The sequence below is a fragment of the Tachypleus tridentatus genome, chromosome 10, assembly GCF_004210375.1.
Source record: "Tachypleus tridentatus isolate NWPU-2018 chromosome 10, ASM421037v1, whole genome shotgun sequence".
NCBI lineage: Eukaryota > Metazoa > Arthropoda > Merostomata > Xiphosura > Limulidae > Tachypleus > Tachypleus tridentatus.
The window spans coordinates 37,104,723-37,124,762 of record NC_134834.1 but is presented as its reverse complement, the minus strand read 5'-3'; the positions used below and the strand labels follow the sequence as shown (position 1 = coordinate 37,124,762).

At 34.5% G+C, this 20,040-nt stretch overlaps 1 protein-coding gene across 6 annotated transcripts in view; it reads left to right on the top strand.

Moving 5' to 3' along the window:
- Positions 1-20,040, top strand: part of LOC143229062 (protein slit-like) — a 561,294-nt gene that overhangs the window by 26,066 nt on the left and 515,188 nt on the right. For all 6 annotated transcript variants that reach the window (XM_076460805.1, XM_076460803.1, XM_076460801.1 and 3 more), the window contains exon 2: positions 18,767-18,838. Coding sequence is in view for 5 of the 6 variants with exons in the window: in XM_076460803.1 (XP_076316918.1) it covers positions 18,767-18,838 (72 nt within the window). In the remaining variant the exon portion in view is untranslated. The remainder of the gene's footprint in view (positions 1-18,766; positions 18,839-20,040) is intronic.

Genomic DNA, 20,040 nt, shown 5'->3' with positions numbered 1-20,040 from the left:
GATTATATATTTAATTTCACAAGTTTGAAACTTTAATAAGTGTGCTTTATTTTGTTGCTGTGTTGTCTACTGGAATTGTAAAGTATGTATGTTAAACAGCCATTCAACTGATGTTGATCAAATTTAGCTTATGTTTTATTATATTCCTACATAGAACTTTATTGTAATAAACAAATAAAATAAAGTGTCTCCTGGCTGATGAGATAGATCGTGAGTTAATTAACTTGTATAGTATTACTTAAATACTCAACGGAAAATTTATACATGTTTAGGAAATTTACGCTAAGATATTACATTACATCTTGAAACATGCATTATGTTGGAAAAACACGTAGGTTCAAGAAGTCTTGAAAGAAATGAATGAAAACCCTATAACTCCAGGGCTTTCAAAAGGTAGATCTTTTTCTTCGAGGGCAAACTGTGAGATGTATTATCGAATGAGTGGTATATATAAATAGAGTTTAGTGATGTCATGAAGGTCATCCGCTTTTCCAATGTATGTCAAAAGGTGTCAGGGGTATTTTACTTAGAAACAGCTAATTATATGTATATTTTAAACTATACTTAGGTGTTTAAGTAAAATAAAGATGACGCCTGGAAACTGATTGAAAAAGATATTTTATACAAATTAATTTATAAAAACAGATATGAGAAATTATTTTATACGAACAGTAAGTTTTAGGTAATTCAGCTTTCACATTATAAAGAATAATCTGAAAATGACCTGAGAAGGTCGAAACATTGTTCTCTACTTTATTGTAATAAAAGTTTCAATACCCATACCAACCGTCTTGAGATACATTGTTACATCAAGTGGGTTTCTCATCATCACAAAACATTATTTTTCTGACAGAGATGGAATTAGTGAACGAATATCAATGATTCCAGGATCTAGATTAATTCCGAAAGGTTGAACAGTGTTTATGTTAGCAATCCGATAAGCTTATTTTATTTCTCTACCTGCTTTAGCTTTGAATTATGTTTCAGTGCTGATGAGAGTAACATCGTTAATGGAATGATCTGGTTGGTTAAAGTGTTGAGCAACAGGGAAATCTTTTCTGGTGTTAATAGAAGACCTATGGTTGTTAAAATGTTCTCATCAAGTTGTTTGTGTATACCCTACATATTAGTGATTGCATTTTTTACACTGTATAAGGTAAATGGTGTTTTTTTTCACAAATGATTTCTCTGGATATTTTAAAGTTTCTTTGATTGTGCTTCTCAGAAAATGAGTCACTAGTTTTCATGAACTTGCAAGTTTAACAACGGGCTTTATTGTATGAAACGATAACCATTTTTTTGAATGAGATGGGATTCACTTTTGTGTGGATAAGGATATCTTTTAGAGTTCTGCTTTTTCAGAATACAACGGGAACTTCAGGAAATACCTGTTTAAGACGATCGTTGAGTTATAGGAGATGAATATGTTTTTTATTTCAGAATTCGTGTAACGTTTCTGAGTTTAAAGTGGCGGGTTATAATAAGAGGAATTATATTTGAAAGTTTAGTATTGCTCTGCTCTGACGTATAATGTTTTTCCGCTGAGTGTTGTTAGCCTTTTCACTTTGTCTGTCGTTTTCGGTGCCTTTGTAACGTGGTTTATTTTAGATCCTTGGTGTGTTTTATGTTGTCTGTTTCATCTGAGCATATTTTCTTTATTATAAGAGCTTGACTGCAGGTAATGTTTCATTTAGCGTAAGAGGAATGACAACTTTTATAGTGAAAATATTTTTAGTTTGTCTTTAGGTTTTTAGTTCAACTCAGTGTGTAAATTCCGTTTTTTAGACATGACGTCAAGAAAGTTAATCTGGGTAGATAAGTAATCAAAGGTAAACTTTATTATTTTCTGAAAGGTGTTTGCATGTGAGATAAATTCTTTTAATGATTTAAGACCGGCTGTTCAAATGAAAAATAAGTCGTCTATGTAACATTTCCATGCATGAGCTTTTATAGGGATTAGTTATAAAAGATGGTTTTCAATATGACCCACAAACATGTTGGCATAATTGGGAGCCATTTTGGTACCTATTGCAGCACCATTAACCTGAATATAATGCTCATTTTTGAATTCGGACTTGTTCAGAGTTAAAACCAGGATGGCAAGATCAGTTACTGTTTGAAATTCTGGGTTATAAAGATTTAATGTGGACTTGAGTTTCTAGTCCTTTGTCATGTGGAATATTGATGTAAAGGGAAGAAACATCCATCGTGCAAAGAAGACTATTGGATGTTAACTGTCCGTCAGTATTGATATTTTCTATAGTGTTAAGAAAGTGGGTAGTATCCTTTATGTAAAAGGGGTATGGTTCAGAGAATAGATCTTATGTGTTGGTCAACAAAAGCGAACAGCTATTCAGTAACCATGTTTATATTAGAAATTATGGGTCGGCCAGGATTGTTTGGTTGGTGTATTTTGGGTAACAGATAAAAACCTACCAGAAAAAGCTCGTCTGGGTATCAGATACTGAAGGTCTCTTTGTTAATGTTATTCTTTTGGAAGAGGTCTTCATGCCTATCAGTTATGGACTTAAGAAGTCGTAGGATCATATGAAAGTGTTTTTTTTTTTATATATATAAACTAATGTTTTCTAGCTAGGTTCCGTGATATAATCATCTTTGTTAAGAATAACAATAGCTCCACCCTTGTCTGCTAGTTTTATTATGATACTGTTGTTCGATTTTAGATTATTTAAAGCACTTCTTACACTTGGTTAATATTATTAAAACATTATTTGGAATATGTTAAGGTCTGTATTATGCCATTTTCTACAGCTTTAATATAACTCTCTAAATATGGTTCTCTGTTTGATTGAGGTGTCCATAAAGACTTTTCTTTAACGTTCGGTGCATGTTGATTTTCAGTTGGATGGGATTTGTTGTGAAAAAATTCGCGAAGCCTTAGTTTTCTGGAGACTTTATGCAAGTCAGAAAGAAGTTCGAGCTCATTAAAATAGCTGTTATTTGGTTCAGAAATTTAGACATTTACTAAAGAAACTGAGTTTTGCTTCAGAGATTTATTCTGAAAGATATAAAAAGACATGTTAGAGATATGTCGAAAGTGTTCATCGTTATTTGTAAGATCACTGTTATTTTCAACAGATATGTTAGTTTGAGAAAGCTTATGCGTATTAGAGGATGAAGTGTTTTTAAAAGTTTTTTTAGGTTATTAATTGTGGGATAAAGGGATTTTAATAGTTTCTAGTAGACTGGAAAGTTAGAGTAGCTCCTTTATGACAAAAAATGATGTGCTGTTCTTTTTCTTCCAGCAAAGGGTTGTACAGGTAATAATAGCAGGAAACTTCTTTATCTAGGATAACGACAGAATGTTTTAGTGGTATTCGTGAGTTTTAAGGAGGTCTTTTCAAGAATCTGTTGACATTTGTTACAAAAGTTCTGATCATGTGCTCCTATTGTTAACGGTGCTTTTAATGCGATAGTTGGAGGTATATGTTTCGGTTTTTATATTTTACACTAACGTCTTGGTATGTTGATTCGGGAAGAGAAGTGGTTATATCTATGGCATAGTTTATTTTAGCTCCGGTGATGGATTTTGACAGGACTGGGTTTCGATTAATAAATGTTAAGTATTCATGTACGTACTTAAACACTGATCACCTAAAATGCCTATGTTAGGATATAAAACAGTGTGCTTACCTGAATTAGGTTCATGCTCCTCACATGGTGGTAAGTTCATGATGTTAGAAAAGCACTTAGATTCAAGAAGTCTTGATAGAAATGAATAAAAACCCTATAACGTCTTGAAATATGTTGAGTTCAACAATTGTAGGGCATGTTCCCGAGGAATGCAATGGTACATTTGATACATTTTTATTATCATTAATTGTATACGCGATGCTAAAGTCCATTTTATTAGTACATTATACAATCCGTTATGATTACTCCATATAGTAATAACTTGCACTTATTTCTAAGTCAGGGGCTCCCAACCGGTGGGTCGCGACCCCACAGGGGGTTGCGAAGCCTTGGCAGGGGAGTCGCGTAGCCTTGTTAGAAGTAGCTTGGGATAACATTAATTTTATTTCATCAATTACATTTTCATGCTATTACATTTTTTTTGTTTCGGTGCAAAGCAAAACGTGTGCTACGTTAGTTCAATGTCATTAGGTGATATTATGGGTGTATGTATGCGTGCCTGTGAGTGAATATGCCTGTGTGAATGTGTATGTGTCTGGAACTGTATGTATGTGTGTACTAGTGAGTAGCGAGTATGTGAGTGCACGCGCATGTACGTATGCTTGTGTGTCTGTTTAGCTGTGATTAAGCGTGTGTGTGCTCGCTGTCGACACGTGAGTCACATGCCCGTTGCTGATTGGTGGATGACAAATCACGCGACTGGCCACGCTCCCTTCCCTCCCAATACTTACCCCATCATTACTCTACCTGCACCCCCACAAGTAGTCAGTGTAAGATCTACAGCTGCCAAAGCGTTCATTATTCAACATTTTTATTTTATTTTAACAAGGAGATAAGTAAGCAGTAGAGGTGAGTTGTGTCCATGGCTAAACGTCGCAGATACTCAGATGCTACCTCAACATTGGCTTCACCACTGTGCTCGCCAACGACGGCATCGAGAAACCACAGTGTGTTTTGTGCCATGCTGTCCTGAGTGCAGAGTCAATGAAACCATCAAAACTCAAGCGTCATCTCGAGACGAAACATCCAGAACACGCAAAGAAGGGTTTGGATTTCTTCAAACGGCATGAACGGTGTCTTAAAAGCCAAAGAATCGATAGAAGTGGGTCGTTTAAGCAGCAGAGTGCAGCCGTCGTGGAAGCTTCATATGAGATTGCATTCGAAATTGCTAAACAAAAAAAGCCTCACACAATTGGAGAAACACTTCTTAAACCCTGCATGATGAAAGCAGTAAATCTTATTGTTGGAGAAGCCACTGCAAAGAAGATGTAGCAAGTATCCCTATCAAATAATACTATACAGAGGCGCATTTCTAAAATGTTTATGGATGTGAAGGAACAGGTTTTGACTGAAATCAAGGGTTCCCCTTTGTTCTCCTTTCAGCTCGACGAGTCAACAGATGTAAGTTCATGTTCTCAGTTGCTTGTCTTCGTGAGATACGTTAATTCAGGTGACATCAAAGACGAATTCTTATTCTGCAGTGCACTTGAAACCACAACAAAAGCTGATGATGTCATGGAAAAAGATTCAACTTTTTTTCAAGACGAAGATCTTCAATGGAAAAACGTGTGTGGGGTTTGTACGGATGGGGCACCGGCTATGCTGGGATCGAAATCAGGATTCCAGTCGAGAGTGAAGAAGCTAGCACCTCAAGCAAAGGGCATCCATTGCATGATTCACCGATATGCTCTCGCCATTTAGACTCTCCCTGCCTCTCTGCAGGAAGTGCTTGAATCTGTAATCAAAATTGTAAATTATGTGAAGCCTCAAGCACTCAACACTCGCCTATTCAAAGAACTATGCAAAGACATGAATGCTGACCACGAAATCCTTCTATTCTACACAGCAGTACGTTGGTTGTCGAAAGGAAACGTTATTAATCGTGTCTTTGAAATGAAAGATGAAATAAAGCTATTCCTGGAGACTCAAGAAAGGAAAGATCTTGTAGCTCACTTCGAAGATGAAGCATGGAATAAAAGGGTTGCGTACCTAGCCGACATTTTTGACCAGCTGAACAAGCTCAATTTGAAGCTTCAAGGAAGGGAAACACATGTTCTCCTTTTTAAGATAGTCTTCGGGCCTTTGTTTCCAAACTGCAGAACTGGCGTCGGAAAACCAATCTTGGAAACATCGCTATGTTTTAAAAACTTTGTGGAGTGACGGATGAGTCTCAGATCCAACTGGATCAGTTCCTCAAGGATGAGATTACCGAACATCTTCAGTCTCTAGAAAAGGAAGTCGAGCGTTACTTCCCTGAGCTATCACAGAAACAGGAGGCCCTGGTAAGGAACCCATTTTGTACTGAACTTGATGTATCCAGCATCCCAGACGATATCCAAGATGAACTTCTGGATCTAAGGAACGACTCTTCAGCTCGTGATCTCTTCAAGGTGAAATCCGTGACTCAGTTCTGGTGCGCTATGTATCAGTCATACTCCAAAGTCAGCATGATAGCTTTACATGTCCTTGTTCCATTTGCTTCTACCTACTTGTGTGAGGCAGGATTTTCCACTCTTGTCAATACAAAAACAAAGAATAGGAACAGATTGGATGTTGGAGATGACATGAGACTGGCTCTAACAAACGCTCGGCCACGAATTTCAAAGCTTGCTGCTGAAATGCAACATCAGGCATCTCACTAGCTGGGTTAGATAGCTGTTCAAACCTAAGTTAATATTATTTTAAGAAATATATGTTCTTTTTGTGAATTCAGGTTGGACTAATGTGATTTAATTTGCTAATAAATAATTACAGAATTTTTAAATATATTTTTTTAGATGTTTCTTTCACTCTCTTTCACAGAAAATAAAAGAAAAATTAAGCTGCTGATAGTAAGCCCTAAGTAGGGGGTCACATGGGTTTCAAACTTTTAGGTAAGGGGTCGCGAGTGCCAAAAGGTTGGGAACCCCTGTTCTAAGTAGACACGCTCAATTCTGGTATAGGTGTTTTTATTTTTTCTTTACGCATTTTTCTACTTTCATGATGCAAGTGATTTTGTTTTGTTTTTTCTACTCTTCACGGCGCAAGTATTTTTTGTTTACTCACATTCTTTCCACATTTTTGAACCAGAAAAGTGCTCGAGGCTGCCTACATTTATTGTGTGCTCATGTTTTGTTTTTTTTAATTTGATTTGAATAGAGCTGATAAAGTTTTAAACTGTTGTTCTCATTTTCTACAATTAAGACAAGGAAATGTGTTTCGTAGCACAATAAATACTGCTGTTGATACTACACTAATAAATGTACTTGTGTTAATGAATCGAGGAATATTTGAATAGCTAAATGAATATACAGTAGTGGTTTAATGGGAGGTCTGATTACTCATACCTCACCTACATTTTTTATTTTTCTATTTGACAGTAGTGTACAGTACATTCTTAAATACTGGTCTCAAGTTTTAACACTTCATTACCAAAATCCCATTAAAATACTATTTTGAAGTTCATCTTTTTTTTGAAGTACTGGAGAAGATGATTTATTTGTTTGTTTGTTTTTCAATTTCCTATAATATTTATATTAATACCCCTCTTTAAATCTCTATTTGGTCACGTACAAGTAGCACTTTATGTTCTGAAGCCACGAAGATTTGAACATCTGAACATACACTTTCCTTTGGTAATCCCGTATACGTTACTGTATGCACATATATACTTTTCTTTAATGATGCATGACAATCTAAACAGACAAATTAAAATGTTAGGCTGTTGTATGTATTAATGATGCATGATGATTTATTAAATTATTATGTTATCTAACCTGGTGCTTAGGGCGCTTTTCTCCTAATCTACTGCTTGAAGATTCAAATATCTGTCACCGAATATGCTCATCCTTTCCACGTTATTAAAGTGACGGTGGTCACACTATTTATTTGTAAAAAGAGTAGTTAAAGAGTTGACGGTGGGTGACGTTTACTAATTCTTTCCTGTAGTCTGTCACTGGTAAATTAGGGACGGTTAACGCAAATAGCCCTAGAGTAGTTTTCGCGAAATTTAAACTAAACAGACAAACAAAATATTATACAATGACAATAATAAAGAAGTCTATTTTAGTTAAAATACGATTAGTTATTTATTCGCGTAAAATTTTATTTTAGTGAGGGGTGATGATTCTTGCTGTTTGTTATATTTTTCATCTTGATTATTTACTACAAACACGTATTTGATAGCTCTCAGACTTTCTTTTGCACTAAAATATTTTTTCTTCCGAACTGATATACAACTGATCCTGAATGAAGAGTACTGGTAGTTTATATACAACTGATCCTGAATGAAGAGTACTGGTAGTTTATATACAACTGATCCTGAATGAAGAGTACTGGTAGTTTATATACAACTGATCCTGAATGAAGAGTACTGGTAGTTTATATACAATGATCCTGAATGAAGACACTGGTAGTTTATTTGATTTTGGATCCTGAATTTGTTTTGAATTTCGCTGAAAAGCTACTAGTTTCCCACAATTTTAAACATTAATTTGTTTTGGTTTGTTTTGAATTTCGCGCAAAGCTAAGACTAGAGGGAAGGCAATGTAAGACTAGAGGGAAGGCAGCTAGTCATCACCGCCAACTCTTGGGCTATTCTTTTACCAACGAATAATGAGACTGACCGTCACATTATAACGCCCCCACGGCTAAAAGGGCGAGCATGTTTGATGTGAGGGATATTCGAACCAGCTACCCTCAGATTACGAGTCGAGTGCCTTAACCACCTGGCCATGCCGGGCCCAATTTTAAACATATATAATAAGTCACATCCTACCCGTTGCAAGCAATTATTGACAATAATTACCAATAATTGATATCGAAGTAATAACTTTTAAAGGGCGTGTCTAATCTATATTTCATTTTCCTGAAAAAGTGCACGCGAGATTAATTTGGCTTATTTTTCTTCACGAATACGTAAGATAAATATCGACTTTTGTATTAAGTTAAGTTTTTCATGTACGAACCTGAAATACAAACAACAGTACATAAACGTCATATTTTCATTATATTAACAAAATTAAATGTATGCATGCCTCCAGTATTGTTTTTATATTTTATTTCGCGCAAAGCTATACGAGAGCTATCTGCGCTAGTCGTCCGTAATTTAGTAGTGTAAGACTAGAAGGAAGGTAGCTAGTCATTACTTCCCACCGCCAACTATTGGGCTACTCTTTTACCAACGAATAGCGAGACTGTCCGTCAAATTATAACGCCCCCACGGCTGAAAGGGAGAGCATGTTTGGTGTGACAGGAATTATGAGTCGAGTACCTTAACTACCTGACCACACCGGGCCACCCTCCAATAAGCACAACAAATTTTGAAAGATAAGGAATACAAAGGAATAGAATCTAAGATTTATTTTGGAATAAAGAATACCGTTAAAAGTGTTCAGTAAGTTGGTGCAAGTAATAAAGAATTTCGCACTGATCTGTTGTCATTAAATTTATAAGTTTTTTCACTAATTTCTCTAATGTGCATGTTCGTGTTTGTTTGTTTTTGTAAATAAATGTTTCAACTTAATGTTTAAATCTATAAATATAATTTTTAATTAATTTCATACTTAATATTAGTTTGATGGGATATATATAGGAAAAAAGGTGTAAAAGAAATTAACAAGAAACCAGTAATTATCGGTAGGAAAAAGAATAGGTGTACAAATATATATATATATACATAAATAAAACCCTAACGCCAGCGGCAAACTTGATATAAATGGCAGCACTGCAATAACATTTATTGTGACACTGTTGAAATTTTTTTAAATGCACCCAAACATTATATAACTGGAAATCGACTTTTCATAATATTATAACAATCTCACCCCATTTGTTCCTGAAAAAAAACAACAGATGGAAAAGGCGCCATTGTTACAATCTTTCAGGTTCTTAACCACATCCTTTGGAAAGATGAGAAGATATCATCGGTTATGTAGATTTAAATATCGTTCATAAGCATCAGATCAAGTAAAACACGAAGTTTTTTTTGTAACGAGAATGATTAAAATAGTAAGATCACTTAAATGTATAGTTATGTAACCCAAGGGTTTCCTGTAAGCTAAAGGTGTTAATTATAGCATACAAGTGGTTATGTAAATTTAATACAACAAAATAGAAATCGTTGCCATTGGTTCATTTTAGCCAGGTTTGCATTCCTCTCTTACAGTTTTCATAAAAATATATACTTATAACTTTATTTTGTATGAATGAATGTGTAAGTTTTTAAACGTCATCCTTTGACTAAAATTCATATCACTAACGTAAAAAGCCATGCTCTGAGGGGCTTTTACCCACGTGAGCAAAATTAAACAAATTTGAAATAATCTCGTAACCATCGTGTAAGCTGGAATCTCTTACCTACAAAAATAAAAAGGATTGAAATCATCTCTTGATGGTGTGAGATAAATCTTAATAGCCACGTGTGCGAAAATAAAAAGGATTGAAATCATCTCTTGATGGTGTAAGATAAATCTTATTAACCATGTATGCAAAAGTAAGGTTTGATATTATCTACTGATCGTGTAAGGTAAGAGTTTTATTTTTCATGTGACTGAAAATTAAAACCTTTAAACACCAATGAATGTCAAAGGTAAAAATAACAAATCTGCTTCTCATAAAAATCAAATGCTCTGAAACAAAGTAAAAACTAAATTGTTTCTTTCTTTTATAAACTTGCTGTTTTTATCTTACAAATTATCAGTTAACCGAACTAATCACTTTATTGAGTTTGAATAGGAACATTTACAGATCACATCAGAATACTGATTAATTTCGAGAGGGGAAAAAAAGGCGGTGTATTCACAGTTGAAAGGGGGAAAGAATGTTAAGGCATTTTAAATGTTTCATTAGGTATATCTGCGCTTTTCTTGAAAATGTATCTTTTTATAAATGGCAGGTTACATAACGTGTTTCAATGAGAAAATCCTGATTATGAATACAAGATCAACTTTCAATAAAAAGAGCACTTACATATGTATAAATTACAACTGTTAACTAGGCATAGTAAGTTTTTTTTTAATTTCGCGCAAAGCTTCTCGAGCACTATTTGTGCTAGCCGTCCCTAATTTAGGAGTGTAAGACAAGAGGGAAGGCAACTATTCATTACCACCCACCGCCAACTCTTGGGCTACTCTTTTACCAACGAATAGTGGGATTGATCGTAACATTATAACGCCCACACGGCTGAAAGGGCGAGCATGTTTGGTGCGACCGGGATTCGAACCCGCGACCCTTAGATTACGAGTCGAACGCCTTAACACGCTTGCCCATGCCGGGCCATAAGCATAGTAAGAGATGTCTCAGTAAGTAGTTTTCATACTGCAGCATATTTCTTCTCAAAATAGAGAAAAAGGGAATTATAAATCAGACTCTACACAAAAAATACAAATATATACATACACTGCTGGCCAAAATCTTAAGGCCAATGAACATAAAGAAAAAATATGTATTTTGCGTTGTTAGACTCAACCACTTATTTGAGTGGAGCTTCGAAAGATGAAAATAAGAAAAGGGAAAATAAAAATAAAAACTTTTTTAGCATTTAACAGGGAAAATGTGAACACTATGAAATTAGCCTAAATACTAGCTGGTCAAAAGTTTAAGGCCATACTGAAACGAAGCGTTAATCGGTAACAAGTAATGAAATTTAGTTATTTGTGTTCAAGCGTTATCGTTATCAACATCTCCCACTGACATCTACTATGTTACATTGGGTAAAAACAGGGCAAAGGCTAAAACGTTGACAGAGTTTGAACGTAGCAGAATTGTCGAGCTGAAAAACCAAGGTCTCTCTCAACGTGCCATCGCTGGTGAGATTGGGCGTAGTAAAACTGCTGTTGCAAATTTCTTAAAAGACCCTGAAGGATACGGAACGAGAATTTCAAGTGGTCGGCCCAAGAAAATTTCGCCGGCGTTGAGCAGGAGGATTCGACGGGTTGTTCGGCAAGACGCCAGCCGATCGTCGAACCAGATTAAGGCCTTTACAGACGAATAATGAGGCTCAAGAACAATAAGACGACAACTACGTGAGAAAGGCTTTAAAACCGTAAACGTCTTCAAAGGCCATGCCTCCTTCCACACCAAGAAACATCTCAGTTAAACTTTGATGAGAAGCATCAAACATGGGACGTAAAAAAGTGGAAAAAGATTTTGTTCTCTGATGATAAAAAATTTAACCTGGATGGTCCAGATGGCTTCCAAAGTTACTGGCACGATAAGAATATCCCACCGGAGACATTTTCTACACGATACTGTGGAGGAGGTTCTGGGGTGCTTTCTCCTTCCATTGAACAATGGAGCTTCAGGTTATACAGAGGCGCCAAACAGCAGCTGGCTACATTGGCATCTTGGAGAGAGCATCCTTATTGACTGAAGGCCCTCGCTTGTGTGGAAATGACTGGATCTTTCAGCAGGACAACGCTGCAAACCACAATGCGCAAGACAAAGGACTTTTATATGGCAAATAACGTGATTCTTTTAGACCATCCAGTGTGTTCGCCTGAACTGAACCCCATTGAAAATGTTTGAGGGTGGATGGCAAGGGAAGTCTATAGAAATGGACGTCAATTCCAAACAGTGCATGATCTTCGTGAAGCCATCTTCACCACTTGGAATAACATTCCAGCCAGCCTTCTGCAAACACTTATATCGACCATATCAAAGCGAATGTTTGCAGTTATCCGCAATGACGGCCGTGCAACCCACTACTGAGACCTCTTGTTGTGCATTTCCTACCCTGTTTAGAACTTCTTTTTGGTATGGTCTTAAACTTTTGACCAGGTAGTATTTAGGCTAATTTCATAGTGTTCACATTTTCCCTATTAAATGCTAAAAATTGTTTTATTTTTATTTTCCCTTTTCTTATTTTCATCTTTCGAAGCTCTTCTCAAATAAGTGGTTGAGTCTAACAACGCAAAATACATATTTTTTCTTTATGTTCATTGACCTTAAGATTTTGGCCAGCAGTGTATAATAAAAACTTGTAACTATCTATACATTTTCCGAGAGAGCAAAAATACTACAGTTTATTTTTTGTCAAGTATCTTCTGTTTAAAGAAACAACAATGAGAATTGTCTGTAATAATATGTGTGGTCTTTAAAACTTACTTAAAATGAGATATATGTTTAAAAGGTTTGGCTTTGGATTGCAAAGTCATTAGCGTTGCATTAATTTCCAGTTCATTTAGAAACAAATGCTGAACAAGAAACAAATAACAGCTTCCCATTACGTCTGAAAATAAACGTTAACCCAAAACGTCTGTTTGTTTCGTATGTTTGTTTTTTGAGTTTCGCTCCAAACTACACGAGGGCTATCTGCGTTAGCCGTCCCTAATTTAGCAGTGTAAGATTAGAGTGAAAATAACTAGTCATCACCACCTATCGCCATTCTTGGGTTACTGGAATTGATCATACATTATAACGCCCTCACTGCTTAAAGGGCGAGCATGTTTGGTGTGACGGGGATTCAAACCCGCAACGTGATATGATCTGATTTCTAATAATAACCAGTTTTGTGCTTTTGTAACTAATGAATATTTGTCGGTAAACAAACAAACAGATAGTAAAGATTAAGTGAGGTAGGAAATTGAATTTAAATAATAGCTCCACAGCTAACATTTATTTTTTGTCCGGAAAATTGTAAAATCTATCTTCGAAGGAAGTTGTAACAAATGTTGTTTTATGCACCACTAGAAAGCTGCATTATTTAGAAATTGCTACGTTAAAGATGCAAAGTATTGTAACACATAACTTGCATACACACGTTAGAAAGGGGTAGACAACAAATAAGTATTCAGGTCTAATACTTTTACTTACTACTAAAGTTTGTGTGTCTTTACTTTAAAGAAGGACATTCAGTTTTAGGGAATTGTTCTTATAAAATGTTGAAGGTCTGAATAGCATCCAAACATGTGCTTGTTGAGTATTACTATGAGGTCGTTATTGACGGTTCTAGTGAAGCAACTTGCCGATAGGGAAGTAAAACAGTGGCAAACACCTGAGCTACCTCCCCTTTCCTTCACACGTGCTCTAATCCCTCCTTTCAAGTTTCTTTAGTTTACCGAAGACCCCTGGCGCCATTACTATAAAAGTAAGAAGTTTTAGTAAATCGGATCAAAAAGTACAGGTGTTCAACTTCACAACATAATCCAAGAATTATAAGATACAATTATGCACGGTGGCACCGTACTTCAGTAGTTTTGTTAATGAGCGCTACCTGACGTATAGTTCTATTAGATTTCGTTTCAGATTCCAACAGCAGTTTCACCTTTCCAACAACTATGTTCTTCATGCTTATTTCCATACGTACAGTCTTTAGTGTAGTAAATGACACGATGAAAAGGTTATCTATCACCTTTGTAAAAGAAATATTTAATTTCAATCGTGATGATAGGAGTAGACAGGTATTTTATTACAGTAGTTACTACTTGTTGGGTTAGGCTTAATCCGCTTAACACAGAATATTATCCTTTGATCGGTAGTTTCAACGTCCTCAGATAGTCAGAGTGTTTATGATTTTTATTAGTTTGTTTTATTTTGTCATTCATAATAAAAATAGGAAATGCCTCATGTAATGATACAAGACTTTATATTAACATAATATGAGTCATCGCTTACTAAAAGTATTTACAAATTAATATTAGCAAATTATTGATTGGTTTATTATTTTATTATAAGACAACTACGTATAAAACCATGTCAAAATCGTTCTTAGCTTGATGAATGGTTTGCCTCATAAATCATTATTAAAATTATGTTTTCTAGTTTTGTTGTTCACATTGTGTGCTCTTATTAAGTTACAGCAAAATATGCTAATGAAATTTATTGGCTGTATATTATTATGCGATTGAAATATTCAATAAACTATTACAAAATAAATCTTAATTTAATTGTACGGTGGAGAAAAAAGCATGGCATCACCCTTTAAACTGTAACAACAAGGCATTAATATAATGTGTGTGGTGGTACTACCATACATAGCTCTAACGAATGAATGCTACAAGTATACTGTAACAAATGGACATGTTTTAATTCATTTTAAATAAACTGTTCAAGTTTGTTATCATGCCAAACTTTGACTGGACATAATCTAATTAACTTTACGGTGTAACAACTACGTAAATTTTAATAACTGGAAATATCCTAAAATGCTCTTTTTGTATTTTGGTCAAGTAAAATATGTAATAATCAAACATATTCAAACTTGATAATGTATGGCGCTATTACCATATAAAACTCACGATTAGACCTGTCTTAACAATAAACCGTATAGTGCCATTGTCACTTCAAATGATAAACCATTAAGCGCGTGTTAATTTCACGTATGGTCTTTAAACTATTAAAACTCATTGCCGCATGTGCAATATTAAAAATATTCGCACATTATAAAACAACGATTATTTCTTACACAATTCTAAAGATGAGTCTACTTACAGCCTCAAAATTACAATAAAATACAAATAAAGTAGAGGGTAAAAAACAAAAACCCGATAAGACTGGAAACAGTGTCACACATTCAATGCACTTTACTGAATCGTCCTCCGTGATGTAATTATGCGACAATAACACTTATTTATATCATTACAAAATCACCATTCTAATACAGTTTTCAGGTTGTGCTGAAATAACATTTTTCCCCATTGAATTGTGTTTAGTTTCATTAATATGTTCTGCTAAAGGTGAAATAGTAATATTATTGCTTTTATAATTTTTTGTGTTCAGTTATTATGAATTTTAAATTTCTGTTAGTTTGCCCTATATAAATTCTTTTCACATGAAATCATTTTTATCATTAATAGTATTAAAAATTTTGGCTTTGTTTGTCGATTTATATATCGCAAAAATATTTATTTGTTTCTTAAGTTGTTTCATTATTTAGTTTCTTATCTGGTTTTCTAACGCTCCAGTTTCAAAGCCATCCATAAATAAGTCATATAATAACGAAGATAAAAGATAACCCATAATTATACATTCGCTCCATTTATAAACTTTTCTGCTAAGTTGAAAAGAATAAAATGAGTTTTCAATATATACTTTTATTAAGTTAATCATATATATTATTTCTAAGACCAAATTATTATTTTCTTTATTGTTTTTTCTCAAAACATGCAATATTTTTGTCAAAGGTACTTTGGTGAAAACCGACACAACACGAAGAGTTTTGTTTGTTTGGAATTTCGCACAAAGCTACTCGAGGGCTATCTGTGCTAGCCGTCCCTAATTTAGCAGTGTAAGACTAGAGGGAAGGCAGCTAGTCATAACCACCCACCGCCAACTCTTGGGCTACTCTTTTACCAACGAATAGTGGGATTGGCCGTCACATTATACACCCCCACGGCTGGGAGGGCGAGCATATTTAGCGCGACGCGGGCGCGAACCCGCGGATTACGAGTCGCACGCCTTACGCGCTAGGCCATGCCAGGCCTAACACGAAGAGAAACCAAAATATATTTTTCATTTAAAATTATATATTCAATTACCCCTAGTGGTGTAGCGGGATTTCTGCTGAATTACAACGAAAGAAATCGCGTTGCGATACTCGTGTTGGGCAGAGAGCAGAGTCCATTGTGTAGCTTTCTGCTTAATTCTCAACAAACAAAAATATGGTCAATTATTTCCATATATTTAAAGGAATTCTTAACTTTGTGTTTATTTTTATCCGTAAAAAAAAAAAGAGTATTTTTAGATATAAATTTCACTATAAGTTTATCTCTTCATATTAGATACAATAGGTTCAAAATTGTTCCCAATCTTACGAATTTTAGTCTTAAGTAAAATAAAATTAATTGACATTAAACTTTGTTTTTCATAAGGTGTTAAAATGATATATTTCTTAATTTTTTCTTTAACAATTGTGTGAAGTTTATTTGTAGGATTAACTTTTATGTTCTTATACGAATCTTCTTTCAACATTAGGCCCGGCATGGTCAGGTGGTTAAGGCACTCGACCCGTAATCTGAGGGTCGCGGATTTCAATCCCTGTCGCACCAAACATGTTCGCCTTTTCAGCTGTGGGGGCTTTATAATGTGACGATCAATCCCACTATTCGTTGGTAACAGAGAAGCCCAAAAGTTGGCGGTGGGTGGTGATAACTAGTTGTCTTCCCTTTAGTCTTACACACTGCAAAATTAGGGACGGTTAGCGCAGATAGCCCTCGCGTAGTTTTGCGCGAAATTCAAAAACAAACAAACAAACACAGTTTCTATGATCTTGTTCATTTAAACCTAAACAGCAATAAAGTCCTCGAAATAATGATTTTCATGATAAATTACTCGTCAGCAATCTTCTAAATAACTACTAACAGTTTTTTTTTCTTACATGGGAACTTATAAATTAGTTAGTTTGTTTTTTGCCTAACTTAATTTTACATCTAGCAAATTTTCTGTGTAGATATCCATGACTTCCTTTCTCATTTCGTCCAGTCTCCAATCAATATTCATTAGACAGAGACAATTACAATAAATATGCTCTCTTTTTTTTTTCCTTCTCGGCTATGTTGTTTCTTTATTGTCGAATCACAATATTCAATATTTTATGTTTACTTAACTTAAATTGATATTCCACTTTCTTATTTCCTATGTTGCAGTCCATCCGTATAAACTGTGGTGTTTTCTTACTTCCTTTACACCTCATTAAAAGTGTTAGTTGTTGAAAGAGTGTGCAAGAGAGTTTTCTATCTTTTCGGGTTTGTATTTTTTACCCTTTACAGTAATTTTCTTTTAATTTTGAAATTGGAAACATTCTCATTTTTAGAATTGTGAGAAAAATAATCGTTGTTTTATAAAATATGAGTCTTAATGCAGTGTTTATCTGATATCGTTTGCGCAAAGCTACTAGAGATCTATCTGCGCTGACCGTCTCTAATTTAGGAGCGATAAGTAGAGGGAAAATAGCTAGTCAACATCACCCACCGCCAACTTTGAGGCTTCTATTTTCCCAACAAAAAGTAGAATTACCATGTACATTATAATGCTCTTACTGCCGAAAGACCATGTTCGTCGGTGATGGGATTAGAACCCATGTCCCAGAGATTTTAAGTTGAGCACTCAAACACCACAAACTTATTAAGGTTGTTACAATTCATGTATTAGTAATATTATACAGTCTATTAGTTGACGTATCCCTTCAACTCCGAAATTCAACACGTCCTTCTCCGGGTGGCCCTTAAGGTACATGCTAGGTTTAGTAACAATCGGTCCAGTCAGTCACCAGTATAAGTGAACATACACAGAGGCATTTGTCAAATAACGGTTAGATTACGATTAGTGTAATCATTGCAGTTTTCAAGTGTTAGTAACACCATAAGTTCGTGGAGTGACCTGGCAGTTAGACTTCATGTAAAATCATAACGACTGAATATTTTGATACACACACAGAGGGAGAACTTTAATTATATTCTAATTCAATAAAATAATTCTAAATAAAACGCGTTTAGATCATACACACATAAAATTGAAATATTATACTACACTTCAGTAATAAAACTAAACGATTAAACCACCTGGTGACACTAATGCTTAAAACTTTTCTTTTTGTTTTCTAATGTTTAATGATTTAGAACAATAATAACTATAGTTCCAGAACAAATTCTTTTTTTCTTCAAAACTTCACTTTTAGCTGTGGTATAACGACTCATAGATTAGCTCTGAGTTTTTTTGTTTTTATTTACAAACTTTTAGTCCATTGTTCCGTCATCTCTAAGTGTATTTAAAATCTAATTACAATTTTTTTACTCAAGCGATTAGACCCTTTCGATCGATGTATTTGAACACGCCCAAGATCTCTTAGATTAATTTACTCTAATCCTGCCTAATATAATTTCAATTAAAGGGTAGGCTTGTAAAGATCATGATGAGTAATAAAACCTAATCTGATATGCGCGCGCCCCACGCTTGTTATTGCTGACGCACAAAAATATAGCTATTAATAATAAAATGGTGAAAAGCAAAAAAAAAAAAGTTATCATACATCAATTGACTCTAATCTTGCTTAAAAAGATTTCAAGTGACGCGGCTATTGAGGATTACCCTTTGTTTATTCTTTCATGAAATAATAATTTTATTGTTTTATAGGTAATTTTAAAATGTTAAAAGTAGACATGTCGTGATTCGTAATGTCGGTTTTCTTCTTTTGTAGAGATCTTGATCACAACAACATCTCTACTGTGAGAGCAGAAGATTTTCGAGGTCTCCATCGGCTCAAAATCCTGTAAGTATAATCGAGTGCAACTATCTGAGTTTCAATAAACAGAGCTATAAGTAACTTTTGGCGAAATAACTTATAAGAGTACAAATTTATGAAGATACAATATTCCTATTATGGAACTTGCTTCGAAGGTGAATTAGTGGAATTTTTGTATAATTCCAATTAAAATATTATTATGATAATCTAAGCAAGACAGGTTCAGTTTAGTGCGTTTTCAAGTATGAATCAAAATTCTATGATTCTATGTATACATACTTAATTAAGAAACGAATTTTTAGAACATTATTAAATAATGTCCTCAGTAGAGAATAATGTTCTTTTAAACATCATATTTCTTTCGTGAAGCTTCTACTGATGCAATACATACTTTTAATATTGGCTATAAAACAAACTTTAAAAACGTCATTTGAAGAAACTATAGTATATCCGTAACCATATTAGGCAAATTGTAAAACAGTAACTTACTTTTATATTCATGTTTCAAATTTCCATATGATGCAGAGTTCACCTGCTATTTAAAATTAACATTTGGACTTATTGGTTCACATATACGGTTTTTTGGTTGTGTTCAAGCTTTCAGTGAAGGGTTGTATCAACTGGTCATTAACGTTTTACACACACACACATATATATATTTGACACCAGAAGACGTCACTGAAGGAAAAAGGTTAAAATTTCACAACTGATGTAATTATTCACCACTTCTTCAACTAATTTCTTTTTAATTTTAATGGAATCTATTTTTTTGACACAAAAACTGTTACAGGTAACAAAAACTAACTTGTAAATTTGATATTAGCGACATCGACTCCGTGAAAAAGATTTTACACAACATTAGAGACATCAGTTAAACAAACGGATTTTTTGTTCTTATTAAAGAAATGCAACGGTGCTTTCAGCCATCTCACTAATTTAATTTATCATTTATTCTCTGCCAGGATAAAATTTTTAAGGTTTATGTTACTCAGAGAGCGTTAACAGCATAATATCAAATTAATTAAAAGTAACTGAGACTTTGCGAACAAAGGTAAGACTGAATTACTATTAGTTTGCCCCTGAAGAAGAAAGGCCCACTTTTCGAAAGCGCTTGGGTTATGGGGTTTGTAATTCATAATTATTAGAATGATATACAATTAGCTTTCTTGTTGCTCCAACTGGAAATAATAGAAATAGAAACAAACACGAGACTCTGTCTCTTTGGTAAT